The 23,592-nt window shown below is 40.0% G+C and overlaps 4 protein-coding genes across 12 annotated transcripts in view; all 4 read left to right on the top strand.

The window, feature by feature from the left end:
- kcnab1b (potassium voltage-gated channel, shaker-related subfamily, beta member 1 b) overlaps positions 1–1,649 on the top strand; it is a 39,671-nt gene extending 38,022 nt beyond the window's left edge. For all 7 annotated transcript variants that reach the window (XM_031281355.2, XM_036005773.1, XM_036005771.1 and 4 more), the window contains 5 exons: positions 256–376; positions 481–575; positions 708–828; positions 985–1,073; positions 1,155–1,649. In XM_031281355.2, coding sequence (XP_031137215.1) covers positions 256–376; positions 481–575; positions 708–828; positions 985–1,073; positions 1,155–1,244 — 516 coding nt within the window. In that variant the 3' untranslated portion in view covers positions 1,245–1,649. The remainder of the gene's footprint in view (positions 1–255; positions 377–480; positions 576–707; positions 829–984; positions 1,074–1,154) is intronic.
- Positions 1,650–2,627: 978 nt separating this feature from the next.
- pask (PAS domain containing serine/threonine kinase) lies at positions 2,628–15,486 on the top strand. Of its 2 annotated transcripts, none has more exons than XM_031281354.2 (21): positions 2,628–3,918; positions 4,053–4,250; positions 4,579–4,808; positions 4,905–5,075; positions 5,583–5,717; positions 5,927–6,061; positions 6,256–6,493; positions 8,277–8,458; positions 8,548–8,677; positions 8,959–9,130; positions 10,408–10,640; positions 10,894–11,023; positions 11,669–12,249; positions 12,351–12,493; positions 12,601–12,753; positions 12,876–13,001; positions 13,131–13,265; positions 13,368–13,567; positions 13,904–14,037; positions 14,160–14,309; positions 14,796–15,486. In XM_031281354.2, exons 2-21 carry the CDS (start codon positions 4,055–4,057, stop codon positions 14,954–14,956), a joined length of 3,735 nt encoding a protein of 1,244 aa, XP_031137214.1. In that variant the 5' UTR covers positions 2,628–3,918; positions 4,053–4,054; the 3' UTR covers positions 14,957–15,486. The 2 variants fall into 2 exon arrangements, with proteins under 2 accessions (XP_031137214.1, XP_035861662.1); XM_036005769.1 differs by having other exon boundaries at positions 2,628–3,921; positions 4,041–4,250.
- A 359-nt stretch (positions 15,487–15,845) lies between these two features.
- On the top strand, positions 15,846–19,507 carry mterf4 (mitochondrial transcription termination factor 4). Its single transcript, XM_031281357.2, has 4 exons — positions 15,846–15,955; positions 16,287–16,725; positions 17,248–17,432; positions 18,996–19,507. Exons 1-4 carry the CDS (start codon positions 15,899–15,901, stop codon positions 19,377–19,379), a joined length of 1,065 nt encoding a protein of 354 aa, XP_031137217.1. The 5' UTR covers positions 15,846–15,898; the 3' UTR covers positions 19,380–19,507.
- A 1,201-nt stretch (positions 19,508–20,708) lies between these two features.
- Positions 20,709–23,054, top strand: LOC116037449 (probable G-protein coupled receptor 148). Of its 2 annotated transcripts, XM_031281358.2 has the most exons (2): positions 20,709–21,211; positions 21,941–23,054. In XM_031281358.2, exon 2 carries the CDS (start codon positions 22,009–22,011, stop codon positions 22,948–22,950), a length of 942 nt encoding a protein of 313 aa, XP_031137218.1. In that variant the 5' UTR covers positions 20,709–21,211; positions 21,941–22,008; the 3' UTR covers positions 22,951–23,054. The 2 variants fall into 2 exon arrangements, with proteins under 2 accessions (XP_031137218.1, XP_035861668.1); XM_036005775.1 differs by having other exon boundaries at positions 20,709–23,054.
- Positions 23,055–23,592: the final 538 nt, after the last annotated feature.

Here is a 23,592-nt window from a genome sequence, read left to right as displayed (position 1 = left end):
TCGTAACAAATTTGGGCATTTTATTGATATTAATACTTGTTGTCTATTCCTATAATCATCTTGTGGGAACTTTTAAATACCATGAAACATAATTAAAAACAAATTTGCTGTCTAAATTGCCGCTACAAAGCCATTACAAAATCAGATACCTACAAATAAAAAAATTTTTAAACATAAAGGTCAGTGTTGCACATCTTTTCTCATCACCTGAACATTTCTCCACTTTCTTTTTATTTCCTTTTCACATTCAATTAGGAAGCATACTCTGTGGCCAGACAGTTTAATCTAATTCCACCAGTGTGTGAGCAGGCAGAGTATCACTTCTTCCAGAGGGATAAAGTGGAAACTCAGCTGCCAGAGCTCTACCATAAGATAGGTAAGGCTATAGTAGGCTTCTCCTGAAGTCAAACTTTAGTGAATAGATTTAGGGCTGAGATAGATTCTATATTCTGTTGCTCAGTGACGACTGTTCTATCTCAGGTGTGGGTGTGGTATCTTGGTCACCTTTGGCCTGTGGAATCATCACTGGGAAGTACGAGAACGGCATCCCAGAATCCTCCAGGGCCTCAATGAAGGTACAACTTAAGTTTATTTTGACCACCTGCCTAGTATTCATATGTTTCAACCTTTTCACTCTTATCCAATACCAACAATAAAACACAATCTGGTTCAAATTATTTCTGCTTATTCTTTTACTGCTCCTCTAGCCATACCAGTGGTTGAGGGAGAAAGTAATGAGTGAGGATGGGAGAAAACAACAAGCCAAGCTAAAGGAACTGGCTCACATCGCGGAGAAGCTTAGTTGTACTTTGCCGCAGCTAGCCATAGGTAAGGGACAATATGAACATCCTAAGACCCTAAACTTTCCATTCCTGTGAGAGCGAACAAAGAAAATGTTTCTCACAACCAAATTCAGTGTTTCTCTACATACTGTCTGATACCTTGATACCGCCTATCCTAACTCCTCCTATCCCTGATCATTAGCCTGGTGCCTGAGGAACGAAGGAGTCAGCTCAGTGCTGCTGGGATCCTCCAATCCAAGCCAGCTAACAGAGAATCTGGGAGCCATTCAGGTATGAAGCCTGAATAATGTAATAACTATTTCATTATTTGGTCTCGTCAAACAGCAGTCTTTCTTTGTTTTGTGCACGCAGGTAATTCCAAAGATGACAGCAGGTATTGCTTCAGAAGTGGATCATATACTGGGAAATCGTCCTCACAGCAAAAAGGACTACCACCATTAGGATGCACCCTGCTTTAGTGAACTATGCTTGAAAAAGCTTATCAAAGCTCAATTCTCACAGCCATGGCACCATAGTGCGTGCCCAACTTTGCTTGTGTGCGCATATGGCGTGTATGTGTTACTGTGTAAAGTGTTCTGCTTGGCTTCTTGTCTGTATGAAGATCGACCAGTACTCATTCTGAAGTGAGCTACTTGACAAAACATGCATGCTATAGCTATAGCAGCCAGCCACTGGACTGAACAACAGTTAGAAGATCCAGTGAGATGATTTCTGGAGCGAAATTCTCTTGCGCTCCAACAAGCTGTTGAACCACAAATTTTAAGTAACACAATATTAGATTATGGAGAAATAGATCACTGCACAATCAAACTCAAGCTGATTGACAACTAGTGTGTGCCAGTTACTGAAAGGTTTTTCATTGTATCAAGAAAAAAAAACTGAAGAGGCACTTATTGTCTAGAATAGAGGTCTTCGACGTTTTTTTAGGCCAAGGATCCCTTAGCTGAAAGAGAGACGGAGCAGGGGGACACCCCACCACACACACACACACACACACACACACACACACACACACACACACACTACATATTTTATGAAATTGAGTTGTATGTTAAACTGGGCCTATATAACGTGTAGGGCGGCGTTTTTGTGGTGCATACGACACTAAGCTATTCAAATAATTATTGACATTTATATATTTATACAGTACATCATGTTTAAATGTTAAACATACATGTAGCACAGTGAATCCTTAAGCTTAACTGTATCTGTGGATGGCTACCTTAACTACAGGCTGATAAGCATCATCAATGTTTTGTACATTTAAAAACAAATCACAAATAGGCCGATTTATCTTTGCTAATAATATGTTGGACTCATGTTTATGTATATTCTCAGACATTAACTTTTGAACTTTTTTTTAAGTGAATAAACAATAACTTGGGGCCCCCCTGCAGTAACTCTGAGGACCCCCTAAGGGTCCCGGACCCCCTGTTGAAGATCTCTGGTCTAGAAAGTATCACGTAAGCTCATGGCAGTGCAGTAAATACATGAAAAAGATAATGTGTATCAAAATGTACCTAATGTTACAGAAATCTACCTTACTAGATGTTTGTGATGTGAACAAAAAAATCGATGATGACGTATGTAATTGGGCCTGTTCTCAGCAGACTGGATGATATGCTTACACTTACCATTGCAGCTGGAGCTGGCCTGTTAACGTGATTATTTCAGTACTGGATTAACAAAAAATTGGCACCAACAACAATGTTGTCGCTAATACCAAGTGCGCTAACTTAAACTAAAATATACAGTATTTCAAAACATCTGTACTGACTGACTGTTATATATATATATATATATATATATATATATATATATATATATATATATAATTTTCCCTTATAAGCAGCTATGTCAGAATGAGCTTTTTATTTCTTCTTTTTCACTTATGCAAAAGTACAGCATAGTGTACTTCCCTATTGTGCCCCTTCCCATTTTAGTTTGGACTATGCCAGACTTTCTGTCAGTAAGGATAATGTCTGATTCATTTAATTTTAGTCTGTGTTTTGGCAAAAACCGTTTGTCTAGTTGAAGTTGGGGAGATCCTCCTGAGGGGAAGCTTGTGAATTTGACAAACAAAGCCATGTAGAGCTAATAAAGAGACAACCACATGGATCCCTGCAGTCACTGCACCTGGAACTCTTACCCAACTTCTCTCAAATGCCAGTTTTACATAATGGGATAATCTTTGTTAGGTTGTGTCTGTTCAAATATGTTTTGATGCCCTTCATCAGATTTGTACATACAAATAAAGAACTTATAATCATGTGAAATGTTTTAAAGGTCTATAGTAATTTTCTATGAATGCCTTCTAATATTCGCCCCTTACGAATTGAAATAACAAAGCTAAAGTAGACTTATTGTTTGGCTGAGTCATACAGGCTATTATAACCACAGTAAAAAACCTGTGACTTGAAACCATATATATATAAAAAAAAAATGTTTTACATCTATGCTTGAAATACTTTTCCGTAGTTACTGTTGTTTGCTGCTGGGATTAGTCTGTGTCTTCCTGTTTTATAATAAAATAATGTGTGAATTATTTATTTGACTTGTGAAAAGTACAGCTTTTGAGACATTTTCCTCTTTCTATTTATTTTGTTTTTGTGACATGGTTTCCAGGGAAACAAAGGCGGGCGTTTCCGGCGAATCATCCAATGAGGTGTTCTTGTTTAGAGGCGTGATATTTGATTGGCTTTAGGTAACTTCCTTGAATCTTCTCGGCTGCCGCTCGAAGCCCGCGGATTACAAAAACTACTGCTGGATGAAGTGAAATGGTATAAATAAAATAAAGTCTTCTTTTTTTTCTCCCTTAACTAACCTGCTGGAATGGTATCAAAGTTGTGCAAACGCAACGGCAACGTCAACTCGGAATAAAGTCGTTGAAATAGTAGCGGCAACCCTGCAATTTCAGAACCAAACACCGCACGGCATCGCTTTGTTTGTAGTGGCAGTAACGTTAATGTTAGCAGATTGCTAATTAGCCAGATAGCGCAAGGGAGGTAACGTTACCTTGTCAACTAGCTAGCGTCAACTGAAAACTGCTGTGCCCATTATCTGTTGCTGTGCCCTTGTAGGAAACACGACGCACAGTTTCTTTCTACGACTTGGGGTGAGTGTCTTTATCTTCAAATCAGACGCTAATAACGTTAACGTTACCGAACAACTCAAATGTTATCACTAAAACATGTTCTCTGTTAGCTGATCCTGCTGTAATCGAACCAATATATGTAATATAACCAACAGCAATGTCGCTGTCGACTGCGGCTCATTTTGGGGTGAGCCAAGGCAGCAGAGTTAAAGGAGACACTATTTGTGTAGTGCCCGACCTCATCTCTGAGCTCCTGGAGGATGACTTTGACCTAAATAAATCCTACCCATGTACTCAGAGGCCGTTGTACAAGAAGACACTGCAACGTCGTAATTATCCTGGTTCCTTGAGAGGTGAGTGTAACTGTTTAGTAGTAATTGTGAGTAACGTTTGAGCTGAAATGAATAATCACTCTACAAACCATAAATCCGCAACAGTTTTGATATGTGATTACACTTTATACATTTTATCAACCAAAAATAACCAAGATTTATATTTGCTGTTTTTCTTTGATAAAACTAAGTTGACTATATTTGAGTTTGGGACTGTTTTTTTTCCAGATAAAACAAGCTATTTTAAGAAGTCTCCTTGGGCGAATATGAAAATAATTATTAGTTGCAGCCCTAATTGTAAGGATGAGAGAACTTTTTTTTGTATCTGTCCCCTATTCCTTGCTTACAGGTGAAGGTTTGGATGTTTTCACTTCTGTCGCAGCAAGAGACCTCCAAATCTCTAGTTTACATCCTGACTCCCACATTTCTGCTGTCTCCCTGCCACACCCGTCCACTATGTCAGAGACCGAGGAAAGCTTGTTCAGTCAGCTAGTCTCTGGAGATTTTGGCCTGTCGGGATCTCCAGCTGCCCTCAACCCAAACAAAGTCATTCTTACTGTCGACCATAAAACCAGAGAGGTACTGTGTGTGTGTGCACTTAATGTGAGCATTGGCGGCTGAGCAGAATTGCAACTAGAGCATATGCTGTTAATGTGTTTTGTCTTCATTTTTCAGATTTTGTCAGCAAATGAACAGGCATGCAAATTGTTTGAGTGCACCACCACTGAGCTTATTGGAAAAAAGCTGTCCTGTATCTTGAAGAAAACCAGTCAGGTCCTGGAGGAAGCACTGGAAGAAGATGTTCCACTTCTGGATGGAACTGTTGTGGCTGTGTCTGGAAAAGTGGTATGACACTTAAAGATTCAATCATTTGTTGCCATATTCTCAACCACAGTTGATTTAGAATGTGTTCTGGTGCGCTCAACAACAACAAAACATATAATTACATTGTACACACTAAAACACACTGCCACAATTAGAATACAGTAACAATACAATAAATACAATAGTGCAATCATATCGCTCATGCCCTTAAAGTGACAAGTTAAAGTGTGTGTGCTTATTTATACAACCAGTGAAGCATTTAGGATGCAGATTGCTTGAGGATAGGTGCTATTATGGAAGAGAGATGTAGCCTTAATACTGCATAGTCTCTTTCCGGAAGGGAGAAGACTAAATAAAGGATTTGCAGTGAGTGAGTGTGAGGAGTCTTTTAAAATCTTTTCTGCTAAATGAGGATGTGGTGTAGTTCAGAAATGGTCGGGAGTACAGAGCCAATAATTGCTGACTAAAAAACTTGAATATTAAGTTTAGGAGCGTGTTTGTATGTTTAACATGGTACTTTTTCTGTAGGTGGATGTTGTGACATTATCTGGAGAGGTGCCAATGTCAGTGTGTACCTACAGACGGTCACAAAATGAAGAGCACTGGCTTGTCATGATGGAAAGTGTGGAAAGGGTATCAGCCTTTCTGTCCTTTTCACAAGACGTGAGTATGTCATCATTTAGCCTTAGTAGTGTGATTTATTGTTTTTTGTTGCATTATTCATGAGAATTCCTGTTTTCCTGTCCTTAAAAAATGTTTTTACAAGTCATTGGTATTACTCCTATCTTATCTTCAATTACATGCTACTTGGTAATATAATATTACTATAGACTATTTGCTAACCCATTAAAACAATTCTTTGTCATTTCTAGGGCAATATCCTAACCTGTGACTTGGCGTTTGCCCATCTCCATGGATACCACCATCCCGACGAGTTAAAAGGGGTGTCTGTGAAGGAGCTGATCCCCTCCTTACAAATCCCCCTGCACAGTAATACGTTGCCCAAGGTAAGCACAGTTCACAGCCCAAACCGTCCCACTCAGCTAAGGAGAGCTCCCTTTCTTAAGCTTCGCTTTCAAGTTTCGGTTTAACAATGGGCTTCTTAGACAGTTCAGGAACACAGGGAAAAGAAATGATACCCCGCAACGTGTTACACACAGGTATTTCTGTAAGTCTGTCATCTTTGACTTCCTTCTTTCAGATGCTGAGGGTTCAGAGAGTGTGTGGTAGAAGCAGAGGGGGTGCATCAGTCCCACTGTGTGTCAAACTTCAGGGGGCAGTGCTATGTGGGAGGCCCCAACACCAAAACAATGGGACTGGTTGCACCTGTCCAACAAAGAGTCATGACAGACCAGATGCACAGGACAATCAGCCATGCTCTCCTCTCCCCTCCTCTGTGTGCAAGTCAGAAGGCTCAAACCCTGGAGTGCCATCCTCAGGTAAGGTGTTTAGTTGTTATTTGAAGGGACCTAATACTAGGTCAGAGAGGGATTAAAAACCACTCAATATTATTCATGAGAAACTGGTGTATTATGCTGCTTAAGCACTAAGCATCCTGCAGTATATACTCTTCAGCCTTTTATATAAGAAAAACATACAGAAGTCACACCAGGTAATGGAAACCCCTGATGGGAAAGTAATTTTAATTTTGAAGTTGAAAGCCACTTATCAAAATTAAAAATAGTTATTTAATGTCAAGAGAAATGGCCCCAAATGATGCCAACATAGGCCAAAAGTATAACAGATGCATCAACAATGTAACAGACCTATATAATACATACAGCCATGTCACTTTCCAAAGAAAACCGTGTATCTCTAAATGTGGCGATTTTAAATTTTTCAGATAAACTGAAGAATAAGGTTATGTTCCTTAAGGGGTTGCGGAAATTATGGTACTTCTTAAGCTAGATAAGCAATTTAAAAACACATTGGATGTGAAAACCTTGTTGTCAAAAAAACTAAAACCCATGTTTGTTTGTTTTTTCAAATGAAACGTTCAGTTTGGAGAGTTTAACATACATTATCATACTGATACAGAACCATTTTGATCATACAGTGGCACTCATAAGGTTATGAACCCATGCTAAAGTTGACTAAAAAGAGGAATAAAAAAATCGTCTTTTGGAAATTGATCTTAATGCCTTAATTAAAAAAATGAGGAAAAATCCAACCTTTAATGAATAATGTATCGTAAATAAATAAATGTTCTTCCTTAAAATACAGGGGGCATAAGGAAGTACACCCCTATGTTAAATTCCCATAGAGGCAGGCAGATGTTTAATTTTAAAGGCCAGTTATTTCATGGATCCAGGATACTATGCATCCTGATAAAGTTCCCTTGGCCTTTGGAATTAAAAAGCCCCACATCATCACATACCCTTCACCATACCTAGAGATTGGCATAGGGTACTTTCCATAAAATCATCTCTCAATGCAAATCAAACCAGCTATTAGGCTAACTGAAATAAAACCATGCCAATCTCTAGGTATGGTGAAGGGTATGTGATGATGTGGGGCTATTTTAATTCCAAAGGCCAAGAGAACTTTATCAGGATGCATAGTATCCTGGATCCATGAAATAACTGTCCTTATGCCCCCTCTATTTTAAGGAAGAACATTTATTTATTTACGATACATTATTCATTCACAAAGAAAATTGGTGTCCTTAAAGATTGGATTTTTCCTCATTTTTTTAATTAAGGCATTAAGATCAATTTCCAAAAGGTGATTTTCTTTTTTTATTCCTCTTTTTAGTCAACTTTAGCATGGGTTCATAAACTTATGAGTGCCACTGTATATTGTACAATGAAAGTTTACAATTTATAAAAGTAATTGTGTGCACATCCCACCTTCTGGCAGGTGCAGGACAAATGAAAGTACTTAAAACGAAAAAAAATGTAATGTCTGCAACACTGCTTTAAACTCCCGTATTTAATATAGATGCAACGTTTCGACCCTACTGGGTCTTCTTCAGGCAATGAAAAGTTAACAACTTTTTAGTGTTCATTTCCTTTTTCATGAAGTGTCTTCATGTCTAAGTGGGTGTTCCTTTATTGTGTATTAGTTGAATAGCATCCTTAAACAATTTGATATTTGCTAGTTCAACCAGTCCAGTATGCAAAATAATCATTCTGTACCTTAAAAAGTGTTATTCCTCATATACTGTAATGTAGTAAAAAATTGTGCTTTTTTTTTTTTTAACGTGTGTCCCGACTCTCACAGAAGTGAAAGTGGACAGCATTGTCCTCTCCCCCTGCCCTGCACTGGAGTACTCCGGGACAGTTTGGGTGTTTGCTCCTCTGAGCGGTCTCCTCCTGCTCCACCCTGATGGCTCAATCTACAGCATCCACAACCACCTGGCTCTCGCGCTGTTTGGCTACGACAAGGACGAGCTGCTGACAAAGGTTAGCCAACATGACCGGCTGAACAAGGCTGTTTAGATTGACAACCATCCCAACTCTCACTTCTGTCTCCGCTGCTTTCTCATCAACAGACTGTCACTTTTCTGATGCCCGGTTTCTATGGATGGATGACTGACTCAGACAGAAAGGCCAGCCCCTTCTCTGATTCTCAAGCAGAGGGCAATAAAAGTACAGCCTCATCCAAATTATCAGGAAAAAATGGTGAGCATTTTTAGGTGTTTGTGCTGTGTACAAGATGGCAGCTTTTTCATAACCCGCTCGCAGTGATTAGTCTGAACCAGAGGTTTTCAAACTGTGAGGTGATGTGGGACAATTTCAGACTGTCAAACCGCCCAACCAGGCTTTGTTCCCATATGCACCTCACAATTGTGTCCTTTCACGCCAATGCTGCTACTCTGTTCCTGTTTGTAATATTTATTTTGGCTTGTCATAAAGTACTATTTGTATGATGTATTCTCTTCCTTCTTTCTCTCAATCCTTAGACCCTTCCTCACTGGTGGCTGGTGATATGGCCACGGTGCATCAGGCTGTCCTGGGAAGAACCTCCACAGGTAGAGGCAAGATCTTCACTGGAACCAGCACCAGGCTGGAGAAACAGGGCAGCGCTCTCTCTACCCTTTCTGCTCCTGCTGTCACCTCCACACGAGTGGTTATGTAAGTAGCGATCCCTATGTCCTCGGTGTCATAAGCAACCTGAATGTCTTTTACTCAAGAACTCAATGACTTCATAGTATCAAAGGATAATAACAGAACATTCAGAAATCACAGAAAATGCTATGCCAGCAGACATAAAAAAAGAATAGCAAACCAAATCTTTGTATGCATTGTATTTTGACAAATAATGGACCAGAAAAAAAGCTGCTGTAGCAACATCCACGGACCTAAAGAGACTTCATTGACTTAATTCAGTATATAGTGACATAACCAATTTTCAGGTTTAGTTAATGAGATTAATGAGGCATCCAGGGCTTAAATAAAAACAGTTTTTTCCTTCGTAGAAATGCTGTAAATGGCCATGGACCAGACATGTGGCAGACAAGAGACATTTATTTGTCTTGGTAATGTAGTAAATGACTGATCTAAAACATCAGTCATTTACTACACTACCAAGAGAAGTGAATGTCCCATGGTGTTAATAAAAGCGGCCTTGCATGAATGATAAATGGTACATGATCCACAGTTATGTAGTACATACATGACTTATTGGTTGATAACTTTACTTTATCATGAGATTGATTATACTACAAGGTTTTATTACAGCTAAACAGACAAAACCACGCATCAACCTGAGCGCTTTGGGAAAACAATGTCAGCTTTAAAAAACTCCTACAACTTCATATTGGTTTGTTTACAGTTATGCTTGCCTACGTCCTATATTACATTTTATTTTTTTTAAAGATTTTTTTTGGAGCATTTTTAGGCCTTTATTGTCACAGGACAGATGAAGACGTGAAAGGGGAGAGAGAGCGGTAATGACCTGCAGCAAAGGGTCGGAGTCGAACCCGCGGCCGCTGCGTCGAGGAGCAAACCCCTACATATGTGCGCCCGCCCCACCAACTGAGCTAACCCGGCCACATATTAAATGATTTTTTTTATTCCTTGAAGTGATTGTTAAATGTGACGTTCACAATAGCTCATTTTTGACCCTTGCATGTATCCTCACTCTCCCACACGGAACAGAAATCTCGAGGGACCTATGGCTTTCTTAGGAATCAATAATCTATGAATGCACTGATTATAAGCAAAAAAACATGTTTGTTTTTTGAATAATGTTTAAACATTCATTTTGTAGGTGCACATGTCTGAAAACAAACTCACAAAATATCTAGTACCAGATTAGTTTGCCTTTTTTGTAGTATGATAATTACATTCTTATTGGATGCGCATTGGCGTTGCAAGACATAGATTTAAATCGGCCATTCTTTCCTCAGGGCTAATGACACTACAGAGCTGATGGAGGAGGCAGCCCAGGTTGCTCTCTGCACTAGCCAGCTAGACAGTGCTGATACCACTCAGGCACTCCTCAAGACATTTGCCTGGGTGGAACCTCCGGACGAAGAGACCTACTGCCTGGTTTCCATTGAACCACCACACCATAACCAAGAACAGCAGCTCGGCAGTGACATTCATGAAAATAATCAGCCTACTATCAATGTTATCCCAGGTACGATTCAGCTAAACCTTTTGTAGGTTTTGTGTTTTGTTTACTATAATTTATTTGTAGTTCTTCCTTGCAACCCAAACACTAAACTGCAGTATATATATCATAATGCTACATATAAATATTTCGTATTGTGTAGCGTGATTTCCTATTTACAGAGTTTTTATTTACGGCGTTAAAAAAGCAGTCTTTGAAAAACTGTATTGAGAGCATTTTTCATGTTTTTTTGTTGTCGTTTTGTTTGTTCCCTCTTTAGACCTTCCCAGTCAGAATGGACATGCTGTTGGCAGGGTGGGTGGCACCGCACCCGATGTAGGCAAAGACCACCGCTCATGTGCCTCTGTGCTCCAACACTCCAGCTTTGAGGTCATCTCAATGGAGAGCAGGTGATGGTAGAAGTTGCAATTGTTTTTGTCTCCAGACATTTCATTCACCACATCTTTAGCACCAAAATATTCAACTGGCTTTCACTTTATTACATTTGACTTTATTTGCATGTAATCACCCAATCTGATATCTAAGACAGCCCATTTGTTTATCAGTAACCAAGGCTAAAAGATGAGGAGAAATTAGCACTGCTTTGCATACTACATCACTGAAGAAATTATATTATTTTTACCATCTCTTTTATTTCTTTAGTGCCTTTAAACTGTTGAAAATGTTGGGTTAAAGTTTTAGTAAAATTTAGTTGAGCACCTCAATTTAGAATAAAATGTATCTATCCTGGCATGACAACAGCAAAGTACATCCATAGCATCTATTTGGACTGAATGACTTTTCACTTGCATCATTTACAGGCCTGTAGCCAATGAAATAGGTTCATAATTTCCAATGACGTGAATGTGGTGCAGCCCTAATTGTCAATGAAATGCCAGGTTGAGATTGTAAAGAAAACTGCAAACATTTTTCAGAAAGATCGTATTTCCCTGCCTCTTTTAATAAAAAAAAAAAAAAAAAAATCTGAAAAGATTTGACAATCTTGTGCCATTGGCTGTTCTTTGACATCAGTTTTTTGAAACTCAATGTCCTAGGTCGTCCTCTGGCTTCTGTGAAACGTTTGCCGTCCATGGTGGTTCTGATCCAGGCCGGGCAATGGAGTCCCGGTCAGCACACATAGTGGATTCAGCCAGCTGTTTCCTGGACCTTAACAGCAATGGTGAACTGGTGACCCGCGCCCTGGCCGAACTAGATCTGAGCGGGAGCGTAGAGCTTCTCAGCGGCGGAGGGTACAACAATGACAACCAAAACTCCATGACATCCTGCGATACAGCTGAGCTCCTGCGTACACCCTCCCCATGCGTGGTAGGGTCGGACCAGGAAGCAGAGCCTGTTGAGATTGGTGTAGATGCCAGAAACGGCTCAAGTAAAGAGCAAGTAGAAAATGACCACAGGGAGCAGGATCAGTGGGCTTCTCTCTCTTCAATTCATAAAGAAAAGAGCCAAGAGGTCTGCATGCCAATGAGCGGTGGAATTCAGCCAAAGCTGGACATTCCTGCCACGTCTACTCCTAAGAAACAGAAGGTGAATGGACACACCCCATCCTCAGACACTACACAGATACTGGAGGGGCGATATGAAGGAAGCGCATACCACAGAGATGGCACGAGAGTAGGTTGGTGCTACTCCAACTGTTAATCTGTTTCCCTCAAAAAATTTACACATTGTGTTACATAAAGCCAAAAGACTTCAACCAGTGCCTTATGTTCTCTCCAGATGTGCAGTGTGATGTGTGCAGGACTAACCTCCCTGATGGAAGCTCCATGTTCTGTGTGTGGATGAGTAGGCCTGGCCAGCAGGGGGCATTGTTGCAAACCGATCGATCACAGCACAACCAATCAGGAGCCAGTCTGGGAGAGGTCAATGGCAGTATTTAGTTATAAGTCAGGATGGCACATATATCAAAATATTAAAAGTGTTGTTCTGCATTCAACTCCTAATTCCTAATACTGCTTTCCTCCCTTAGAGGATTTGTGAGGCTTTGCACTCCACCATGGATCTTGAGCAGTCTCGAGCCTGTGACGGGCAGTTTGAAGAAGAGTACCAGCCTCTCAACCCTGTGGGTAAAGGAGCCTTTGGTTTTGTCTGGGAGGCAATGAGACGCTCTGATGGATTAGAAGTAAGAAAAATGTCTCATTGATGCAGAAACACATCCCACTGTTTTTTGCATTGAGATTTGCCTGGGTAATATGAGTGTCGTGGTGACGTGGCCTCTTTTGATGTGTTTTTGAAAATGTGCAGGTGATAGTGAAGTTTATTAGGAAGGCCAGGATAGTGAGTGAGTGCTGGGTAGAGGATCCCATGCTGGGACGGGTCAGCCAGGAGATTGCCATACTGACACGAGTACAGCACCACAACATAGTCAAGGTAACTGGGTGGTCACATCAGAGCCTTTAAGACACAAAGTTGTAAAAACCTATTATTTTGCTCAGTGTGTGTGTGTGTGTGTGTGTGTGTGTGTGTGTTGTCTGTTGTCTGTTGTCTGTGTCTCACTAGGTGCTGGAGGTGTTTGAGAATGGGAGTTACTTCCAGATGGTGATGGAAAAACATGGAGATTGCTTGGACCTTTTTGAGTTCATAGACATGCAACCAAGGCTGGATGAACCCCTGGCCAGCTACATCTTTAGGCAGGCAAGTACATGGGCAAGAAAAGACACATGTCAGGAGAGTGGGCTCTGAAATGTGAAGCATTAACTTGTTCCTTGTTAAGCTGGAGGTTCTGTCTCTCCCCAGCTGGTGGCTGCTGTCTTCTATCTGAGGAGTAAGAACATCCTTCACAGGGACATAAAAGATGAGAACATCATCATCGACAAAGGTTTCCACATTCGACTGATAGACTTTGGCTCTGCTGCCATGATGGCTCCCAAGAAGCTCTTTTTCAATTTCTGTGGCACACTGGAGTACTGCTCCCCGGAGGTGCTTCAGGGAAATCCGTACGTACATAATACCTGTGAATGACAAGTGGTATATGTTACTTTTCATTGAGCAGCAAATAGGACATTTCATATTGGTCCCCTTTTTATAGACGGTTTAGTTTAAAAGGGGAATAACAGAATCTAGGTCAGCACTGTTTTCCAGTCCCGTGTGACTATTATGACCCATTAACCTTTACAATGTGCAATTAAACTATATGTAGCTTCAGGGATATACAGATTGTAAAGTTTAAAAGCGGTACTCAGACACTAAATCAACTGTCAAATAAAATGCTGCCATGTTCTCCATATTACCCAGTATAAGCTTATTTTGATTGTTTGCCTCTTTGTTCGTAGCTATGAGGGTCCAGAGCTGGAGATGTGGTCTCTTGGTGTGTTGCTCTACACTCTGCTATTCAGTGAGAACCCTTTCTGTGGTGTGGGAGAGATCCTGCATGCCAAACTAAAGCCCCCGTTCCCCCTCTCTCCAGGTATACTGCTGTTCTTTACAAATGGCAATCATTTGCATTGACTGTCACACAGAAAAGTGTGCCTTTCAGTTACCAAAAAACATTTTACAACTGTGCTTAAATTTCCCTAATTATACTCTCAGACCTGCATGGTGTGTTGTGTGGGCTGCTGCACCCTGATCCCGCTCAGAGACTGACCCTGGACCAGCTACTGCTGGAGTCCTGGATCAGCCAGCCCATTTCACTGGCGGAGTACAGCTGGACAGAGGTTGTTCCTGCAACGAACGCCTACCGTGAGTACCCTTAACACTAGAGTTAGAATAATAATGGCCAGTCATGTTTTCCAATTCAGATTTGTCAGCGCTCCACCTGTAATTAAATATCACTTAAATAATCTCTTTAGATCCAAATTTCAATGGTAAATGTATCCCTAACTTCCCCGCCTTGCTTTAACAAGCTGCTAACTCACCTAAAGTGAGTATAAGCTTTGTTTGACAGCTGCTGGTGGCTTTGGTCTGTGTGTTTGAACTGGACATTAAAAACCCATATGGTCAACTTTGAAGTAGCATGAAAAAGCACCTGGCTGTGTTTGTTTTGTTTCGCTTAATTTTAGAGTTTGTAAAAAAACACATAACTCATTAGTAGATATTTTAGGATGCCACCCTTTTTTTTTGCATATATGTTACCATATAGAATATATACAATCTGTAGTTTGTTTGTTTTTTTAAATTAAAGGCAGGGCCAGCTTATGTATTCTGGACCCTCTCATCTTTTCACAGGCTCACCACAGCACGAGTCCAGTCCTAAAGTGTTTGTCAGGCAAGGCTTGTTCCCGGATGAACATGATGAGACTCTTCCTGATGACGAGGAAGATGAGGATGACAGGTTGTCAATGGTTGCCCTGGAAACGGAGCTTCAGAAGTACCTCCACGAAGATTGAAGACTGAATTTAAAGGGAATGGAGGCCAAGCATCCATCCAACATTTGGTATCATGATGTGGCATTTTTTCCCCCTTTTTCTTTTATCTATTTTATTTGTTCTTTGGATTTATGTAAAATTTAAAGCATTAAAATCGTTGTATATGATCACAGGTATCCAGCTTCACCACTAAACCACCTAAGTGAGCACAACCTCGAGTTGTTAGCTCAGAGAAACCACACAGAAAACCTAGTTTGATTGGAGTTGAAGGGAATTGTTTAATTGATCATTGTTTAATGTCTTGTTTTGTTACTGATTTTAATCTTGAGTGTTTTAATTAAAAATTGTAAATATTTTATCTATTTATTTTTTTATATAGCAATAAATATTTGACGATAAATGTGTTGCTCCTTTTTATATGATTAAGGAATTGCCTGTTAATCAGAACTGTAAAAAGTTGGTTTGTCATGCAAACATTATAAAGTATTGGAATGTTATATTTATGCAGCAAGTGAACAAAGTCAATCATTAAATAGTAGTGCAAGAAAGTTTCACATTGCAGTTTCTTTTTTTTAAGATTATTTTTTTTGTCTTTTTTCATTTTATTAGATGGTGCAGATATGAAGGGGAGAGAGGGGGGATGAAGCAGCAAAGGACTGATTTCCAAAACAAATAATTTTTAAATTGGATTTTATTTGTCAGATCCCCTGTCTAGTATTGCAAATACTCCATGTCAACTTGAGTTAAAAAATACTTAAACCATGATATTCTATCATGTGCAGGTATATTCAAATATAAATGAGATTGTTGAATATTTAAGCATGTGTTTCTTAGCTCATTACAATATAAGTTTGAGTTTAAAAGAAGTAGAGTTAGATAATGTTGGTCTGAGTGTAAGTACTGTATGGTATGTACTGGTAGAACATAGCGGAACCTTTTTACACTGCCCTCTGTTGAGAATGAATGACGGTAGTATATGTGCGACGGACAGGCATGGGTACCCAAGTTGCTGCGCGTCAGGTAAATCAGAATGCTACTAAACATGACAATATTACTTAAAATACAATTATTATGTTGTAGAAAGTTTGAATGAATAAGCCACATACTTAAAAAAAAAAAACTCGAAGAAACCACTGACAGCCCAAACATTTCCGCTATAACCTCCATGTTTGCTAACATGCTAATGCTATCACAGCTGGTTTATTAGCATATGTTCTGCTAACTTCTCTACAGCCGTAACAGTGGCTAATATCCTGTTCTGATTGTTCAACATAATTTAACAACAGGAATTAAAACAGGAGCATAACGTAACTGCTGTTTGTGTGTTATAGCCATGATTTCTCTCCCACAGGTTCTTCAGTTGGCTGTGAGAAATGGTACCTCTTCTGTATATAGTCCACTTCAGTTTGGGAGATGCCACCTGCAGCCTCTATGCACCGGGTGCAGATTGTTCTGTTCCTCCAGCAGCCAGAGTACTCTCCAGTCAACGCAACAAAGCCATGAACTCCGTCCTCTATCCAGGAAGCCAGCCACAGAGCTATCCCTACGCTCTCTGGTTGATATGGGATTCACAGACTCCCAGGCAGAGCACATAAATGATGCCATGTCCAAACTCAGAGGAGGAAGTGCTGCCAAACATGCTCTGTCAACTCTCACAGCTCTGTTTGTCTTGGGCCTCAATCCTTCCAGTGTGCTGAAACTTCTGGAGAAATGTCCTGAACTGTACACTGTCAAGGAATCACAGCTTCAGCAGCGCATAGGCAACCTGCGGAAACTAGGGTTAGTTGAAGGTAAGATCATGATCTTTGTGCAGCACAGTTTTTCATAACATGTTTGAAGCACTGCTTTAGGTGGATGTAGTCAGGGTTCATACGTTTTGAAAAAACCTGGAAAAGTTATGCAATAGAAAAAAAAAATGCAAATTCCAGTCCTGGAAAGGTAAACATAAAAAGACCCAGAAAGTTTTGGAAAAGTCATGGATTTTTTTTTTTTAACACAGCATAATAATATGTGATTAATAAATGTATTTCACGTCGTCTTAACCTCAACGTTCTATTCGGGGCGCGATATTACGAATCCCACTATGAACCACATAAATTGTCATTCATTTTATTGTTAAACCTCTGAGGGTAAACTTTAACACAGATTTTTATTCTTATCGTATAATGTCGACTGACATTTTCAGGAATACATAGTCATGGAAATTTGCCAAAAAGTCATGGAAAAGTGTTGAACTTTGAACAAGTGTATGAACCCTGTGTAGTATGCTCAATACTAATCAAACCAGAATTTTTCATTATGTCCCTCATTAGGCAGTCTTCAGAGAGTGGTGTCCCATTACCCCCAGATCCTGACTGTGTCTGTGAAGGCAATAAAACATGTGGTGGTGTTCCTCAGAGAGAAGTGCCTGTTTACCATCCAGCAGGTCACGGACATCCTCAGAGATAGTCCGGCCATAGTAATGGAAAACATGGGTCAGCTGGAGTACAAGTTTCAGGTCAGTATTTCAGGTCATTCACTGGTTCCAGCTCAGTTGTAGATCTTTGGGTTTTGGACTGTTAGTCAGACATAACAAGCAATTTGAAGGTACCACCTTGGGCTCTGGAAAATTGTAATGGGCTAATTTTTTTTACTGATTTCAGGCATTTTATAGATTAGATGATTCATTGATAAATCAAAATAGAATCAGAAAGAATCCTTAATTGCAGGCCTAATTGAAATAGATTAGATTAGATTCAACTTTATTGTCATTGTGCAGAGTACAAGTACAAAGACAACGAAATGCAGTTTGCGTCTAACCAGAAGTGCAAAAAAGCAGAAAAGTGCAATGTGATATTCATGTATAGACAGGTGGTGCATAGGCAGGACAAGAAATATCTTGCAGTGTTATAAGAGCAGAATAAATATGGCTATGTAATATGAACAGTGTATGAACAACATGTACAGATATGTGCAATGTAGTAGCAGAATATATAATAAGAAAAACAGAATAAATATGGATATTCTGTATGAACCATATAGACAGATATGTACAGTATGTACAGCTATGTGCAGTGTGGTAAATATATGGAAGTCCAATAGTTCTAGAGACAGACAACTGCTCCCATGGTAGAGTGATGTTCTCATGGTAGACTGCAGGTTTATTGACTTCCTCAAAACTTAACCAAACATCACATCGAAGGCCACTGTAGTATAAGACAACACCCTTGCTGTTCACATAGCCACACAGTGTCCCAATTCAAATTAGATACTAATTACATATAGTAGGCAGGAACAAGAAATCAACATACTTTATTGTTTTGCTCTAACAGGAAATGATACAGGACTTGCGCTGACAGGTGTCAGGCTTATTTAAACTTCATAATCAGACAGCATTTCTTCCCCCAAAGATTTCTTGTTTGTGTGTTTCACCACAATCCATTAATGTTAATGTTAATTAATGTTTTTCCAGCTGTGAGCAGCTCGTCCATTTCCTTCCATTGGGGGACAATAGTGTCCATCAACAGCTCACACATGCTCCAAACCAAGCATTTTAGTAACCATACTAATGTTTGTTTTTTCAGTGTGAACACTCTACGTACTCTAAACATGCTTAGTAGTATGGGATTGGGTTATTGCTATAGTATTCCCTGTGGTGGCCATACTCGTACTCCACATCTTTTGGGAAACTGATTGTGAATGAATCGCAGTGTTGTTATTAAGTGGTGTATGACTGATGATAACACTAATAATTTGATATATGCATATAGCAGGGTTGGAATTTAACTTTTTTGTCAGTGGAATCCAAAATCTACCAGCCACTCAATAGATTACCTTTTTTTTTTTTGGCTGGTGAGTAAAGCAAATCTAGCAGCCCCTTGCATATTTTACCAGCATTTGGCTGGTGCTACTTTCCAACCCTGCCATGTAGCCATGTATCTGTTGACTTACTTGTTACTCTCTTGCCCACATTGTATCTGTAAAATAACTAGTTATTATTTGAGGTTATCTTATAGTGTTTTTTGTCATTCCAACTAATTGGTGTTTGTAACCACATGTATCAACTCCTCTCTCTCCGTAGTACGTCTACTTCCGAATGGGTGTCAAACAGCAAGAGATGGTGAAGTCCAGGTTGTTCCGTTTCCCTCTGGACGAGGTGCGCTGTCGACACTGTTTTCTGGAGCGCAGGGGTCTGTATCAAACCCCAGACAAAAAAGGACAGACGTTGATCCTCAACCCCAAGCTGGACAGCATCCTCGGCGTTGACCAGGACACCTTCGTCACGCATGTTGCCAATGCGTCCACAGAGGAGTATGATGTGTTTAAGAGACTGATGGCAAGAGAATGGCAGGAAGAGGAGCAGTGGCAGGGCAGCATTGAAGTTGATAGTGATGATGATGATGAGGATAAAGAAGAGGAGGAGACTAGAGGGAAAAGTGGATACAGGAAGAGGAGAAAGAAATGACAGAGCACTGTGGGAGAAACCAAGAGAACTTAAACTTAAGAGGAAACTTAAAGAGGAAATGACATGATTAGAGAAAATGACATATCCTTTGGTGATAAATGAACCAATAAAATGTCCCCTTTTTCTGTGTGTTGGTCTCAGGTGTCATTAAGTGCTATAGAAAATTCTTATCTAAAACAAACATGGAAACCCACGTCGTGGTAATTGTTAACTAACTTGTTCTCTTTGTATGTACCCGTGTGATGGTAACAGATTGGACTGATTGAACCTTTGAAGTTGATTTCTGTGTTTATCTAAGTCGCCGCATCAGGACCCAAGATGTAATGACGTTAGTGTGGGGATAGGCTGATGGTGAGGACTCTATATACAGTAGATGAGTCATGTCAGGTGTAAACAAGGTGAACATTTCCCCCCATATATTCTTTCCAGAATATAAGTGACCCCGTACGTTAAAGCAATTTCAGAGGCTTCACTGCCTTGATGCTTGGAGTAAATTAAGAAGAAAGGGTGAATCTAATCTATTTAATCTAGATCAGGGATCTTCAACTGGGGGTCCGGGACCCCTAGGGGGTCCTCAGAGTCAATGCAGGGGAGCCTCAAAATTATTGTTAATTTTAGAAAGTTTTTTCAATGAATCCAAAATATTATTAGCAAAAATAAATCCCCACTGAGGATAGGCTTACTGGCCCATAGGTAAGGCAGTCACTTAGGTATCCACCCACAGATACAGTTCATCCTAAGGATTCACTGTGCTACATTTATGTTTAACATTACAATATAATTTATAAAATCATGCCAACAATTATAAGGCTATTTTAAAAGCTTAGTATTCTATGCAAAAAGGTATGTATAAAGGCTTTAGGCTGTCCTACAAGTTATTGTAGGCCCAATTTAATATTCAAGATTCAAGATTCAAAATCCTTTATTAATCCCACAATGGGGGAATTCACACTGTTGCAGCAGCAAGGGATAAGAGGAAAGTAGAGGACACACGTTAACACAACAATAATAAATATGAAATAGAGTAAATATTAAAACAGTAAATAGTAAAAAGTAAAAGTAAAATGTATTATAGTAAATGCAAAGTCACATGTTTTATTAAGTAACAAAAAATAGCCAAGGACTCTGATGAAGATGTAACTCTACATCGAAACGTCAGTCACTGTTTTGCACCTTAAGTAATAAAACTATCAAGTAAGAAGACATCTGTGTTGCACCGGCTATTTTTTTGTTACTTTATACCATTTTTGTCCTGCCTTGGTTGCACCGGATTGTTGTGGTCTGCAGAAGCGCAGAGAACTTTCACTTTCTCTTTTTTCACATGTTTTATTGTATGTCTTATGTTTTATCAGTCCTGGTGTGTGAATTTTGTCCATGTGGTCTACTGAGAGCAATGCTGATTGTAGAGTCTGACAGCAGCACTGCCACATGCCACTTCATGTCATACAATATATGTAGTAGGGGGTCCCCGCTCCATCTCTCTTTCAGTTAAGGGGTCTTTGGCTTAAAAAACGTTGAAGACCCCTGATCTAGATGGTTGGATGGTAAAATGACTAGATGAAAGCTAAATAAGATTGAAAACATCTTGGGTAGAAAACACTGATAAAGTTACAGCATGAAGAGCAGCTGAGAGGATGAAAGCTCCACCCCGTTACTATGAGACTGCTAAGTGGCTTTAGCTTTCTCCATCCCTATATTATCTGAATGAGTCAACAACAAGGACATCAGATAAGGCCAGCAAGTGAGACGAGTTGTACAAAACACCCATTGATTTATAGAAGCGTTAAGCCCAATGGATATGCAACACAGAGGTTTTCTGTTCTGGACATCAGGTAAGAAAACCTACCTTTGGTCAATCAATAATCAGTCAATATGTGTGTCTGCACAAAGGTTCCAACAGAACCAAGTGATTTTATGTTTTTGTTTCAAGTGTTTGAGTATTTGGAAGTATTAAGGGGGGGTGGCAGTTTCATTTATTATTAAAATCTTAATATTATCCATTTTATACTGATGCCCCACCCGAAAGTGTAGGAAAATCTATATTCAAATTCACGGTTTCATCCAAACTGCAACTGAAGTCGACTGTAATTTTCTTTTAGAGTTCTATGTCAAATGTATATTTTCTAATGTTTCTCACATCAAGGAAATTATTTCCAACTTCCAACTTCTTCATTTGCATTTGTTTTCATTCACAATATAACAGTCAGTACTGTATGCTCATATTTGAATATTGGCTTCTCATTTTCCCTGAACTGGTTTACCTGGACTAAAAATAACTTGGAGCCACACTACAAAAGTTACGTCAATGTCATTTTGATTGAGACCGAGTCAGCCAGAGCAGCTATAAGACCATAGTTCATAATTCAAAGTGCCTGCCTCATTGACACTTCATGTGAAGACCCATGTTTGCTCATAGGAGTTAATTATTAAGAAAAGAATTATAAATAAAATAGTCCGTCTACTCGTACACTAGACTGCATATGTGTGCAGTTACACGCTTGCATTTTGAAGGGGATCCAGTCTGATTGTTGATATTAATTTATGGTCTTTTTTATTAACAGGAAGCTGCTGGAGAAAGTAGTCAACAACACAGCTCAGTCAGAGCATCTCTGCCACCATAACGTCATCAATGCTCATGTCAAACCTCACACAGGATTGGGTGGAGAGTATGCAGAGGTGGCACCTAGACTTTTTTTTCATCCCCACCACAGTCATTACTCTGGCAACCTTGCTAGCTAACCCCGTTCTCCTGATATGCATTTTCCTGTCCCGTGCCTTGCGTCAGGAGACACGTTACCTGCTAGTGGCCAACACCCTGACAGCAGACATGCTCTTCCTGGTCCTCAACCTGGCCACAGCGATCTGTAACGCTGCGAGAGCTCAAGTACCCTGGCTTGTTTGTGAGCTGGTCACAGTCGTCACTGTCACCGCCTACAGCTGTGCCATCCTCACCGTCACCCTCATGGTGGTTGACACCTACGCTGCGGTTCGCTGGCCTCTCCATTACCGTGACATTCTTCCACCTGCCCGCATCCACCGCATACTGGTGGGGGTGTGGGTACTCGCAGCCATTTACCCTTTCACCCTTGTGATCATAATGGAGATGGATCGAGGTAATCCCCATGAAAAGGTGGCTGTGTGTCTGGTCCTCCTCTCCCTGGGCTTCATTCAGGTCAATAACGTGATGGGGATCTACATCTACTTCTTTGTAGCTGCACTCATCTGTGCTATACTCATTTTTTTCTGCTACATTCGGCTCTACATGGTAACAAGGACCCAGGGCATCTGGCAGAGCCGCTTCTCCAGGGCCCGGGTCACACTGCTGGCTCATGCGGTTCTTCTCCTGCTCTACTTTACCCCTGGCTTTGTTTTCAGCCTGGAGCTCTTCATGTTTCAGAGGAACGAAATAAGTCAGGATGTTCGTGTGTGGGTCAGCACAGTCAATATGAGTGTTTTCACGTTGCTGCCCAGGGCGTTTGCTCCATACTTGTATGGACTGAGGTACAGGGAGCTCTCTGATACTCTAAAGCAGTTTCTGCACCAGCACAGGAGCCAGATTACCGTTTCATGAAGACACTTACGAACTGGCAATTTTTTTAAATTTCTCCAATCGAATTACTTGTGAAATACATATTTTCTGTTTTCTCAGTTGCCCTCCGACAAACAAAGACTTAACTGCAAACTTCCAAATTTGCTGATACGGGTATAGTGTTTGTTGGTGTATATTGTCTAAATTCTATTTCAAAACACTCCCCACAATGCCAAGAATGTTATTTTGGCAGAGACACACTAAAATCCCTTCATTTTATCTTATTTTTTTGCCCTACAGCAGTCCAATTAAAGAGTAGTGACTCTAAAACACCATGTGTCATTTGTGTTTAAATTTAGAACATAAACTCCTCAGCTCGTTAAAACCCCCAAATTCCCAAAAACAATACTGAGGACATGTCCTCTGAGTTCTCAATGGTAGCTTGTGCCCAGGTTGCTTCATTGCCTTGTTAGTCTAGTCTTTTTTTTCTATATACACGTATTATGTACATATCAGGTTTGTGTTTTTGATAATAAAAAGAGTTGGTTTTTTACTGCTGTGTGGATCAACATGAAACTATGCAGAACTCCCTTACTTGCAAAGTTTGTCTCATTGTTGAGGTGTCTTTAATCCCTTTTCTTTTTTTAAAATTGTACAACCAAAGTGTGTATTGTATCATCATTA

Source organism: Sander lucioperca, chromosome 9 (genome assembly GCF_008315115.2).
Source record: "Sander lucioperca isolate FBNREF2018 chromosome 9, SLUC_FBN_1.2, whole genome shotgun sequence".
Classification (NCBI taxonomy): domain Eukaryota; kingdom Metazoa; phylum Chordata; class Actinopteri; order Perciformes; family Percidae; genus Sander; species Sander lucioperca.
This window is presented reverse-complemented; position numbering and strand designations above follow the sequence as displayed.

What these genes read in the sequence shown, in the direction of transcription:
- pask (XM_031281354.2), top strand. Translation starts at nt 4,055, where the DNA reads ATGTCGCTGTCGACTGCGGCTCATTTTGGGGTGAGCCAAGGCAGCAGA. An exon ending in ACCTCCACACGAGTGGTTAT is followed by an intron (nt 9,131 to 10,407) that starts GTAAGTAGCGAT and finishes TTCTTTCCTCAG; the next exon opens with GGCTAATGACACTACAGAGC. An exon ending in GTCATCTCAATGGAGAGCAG is followed by an intron (nt 11,024 to 11,668) that starts GTGATGGTAGAA and finishes TCAATGTCCTAG; the next exon opens with GTCGTCCTCTGGCTTCTGTG.
- mterf4 (XM_031281357.2), top strand. Translation starts at nt 15,899, where the DNA reads ATGACGGTAGTATATGTGCGACGGACAGGCATGGGTACCCAAGTTGCT. An exon ending in CCCAAGTTGCTGCGCGTCAG is followed by an intron (nt 15,956 to 16,286) that starts GTAAATCAGAAT and finishes TCTCTCCCACAG; the next exon opens with GTTCTTCAGTTGGCTGTGAG. An exon ending in AGCTGGAGTACAAGTTTCAG is followed by an intron (nt 17,433 to 18,995) that starts GTCAGTATTTCA and finishes CTCTCTCCGTAG; the next exon opens with TACGTCTACTTCCGAATGGG.
- LOC116037449 (XM_031281358.2), top strand. Translation starts at nt 22,009, where the DNA reads ATGCTCATGTCAAACCTCACACAGGATTGGGTGGAGAGTATGCAGAGG.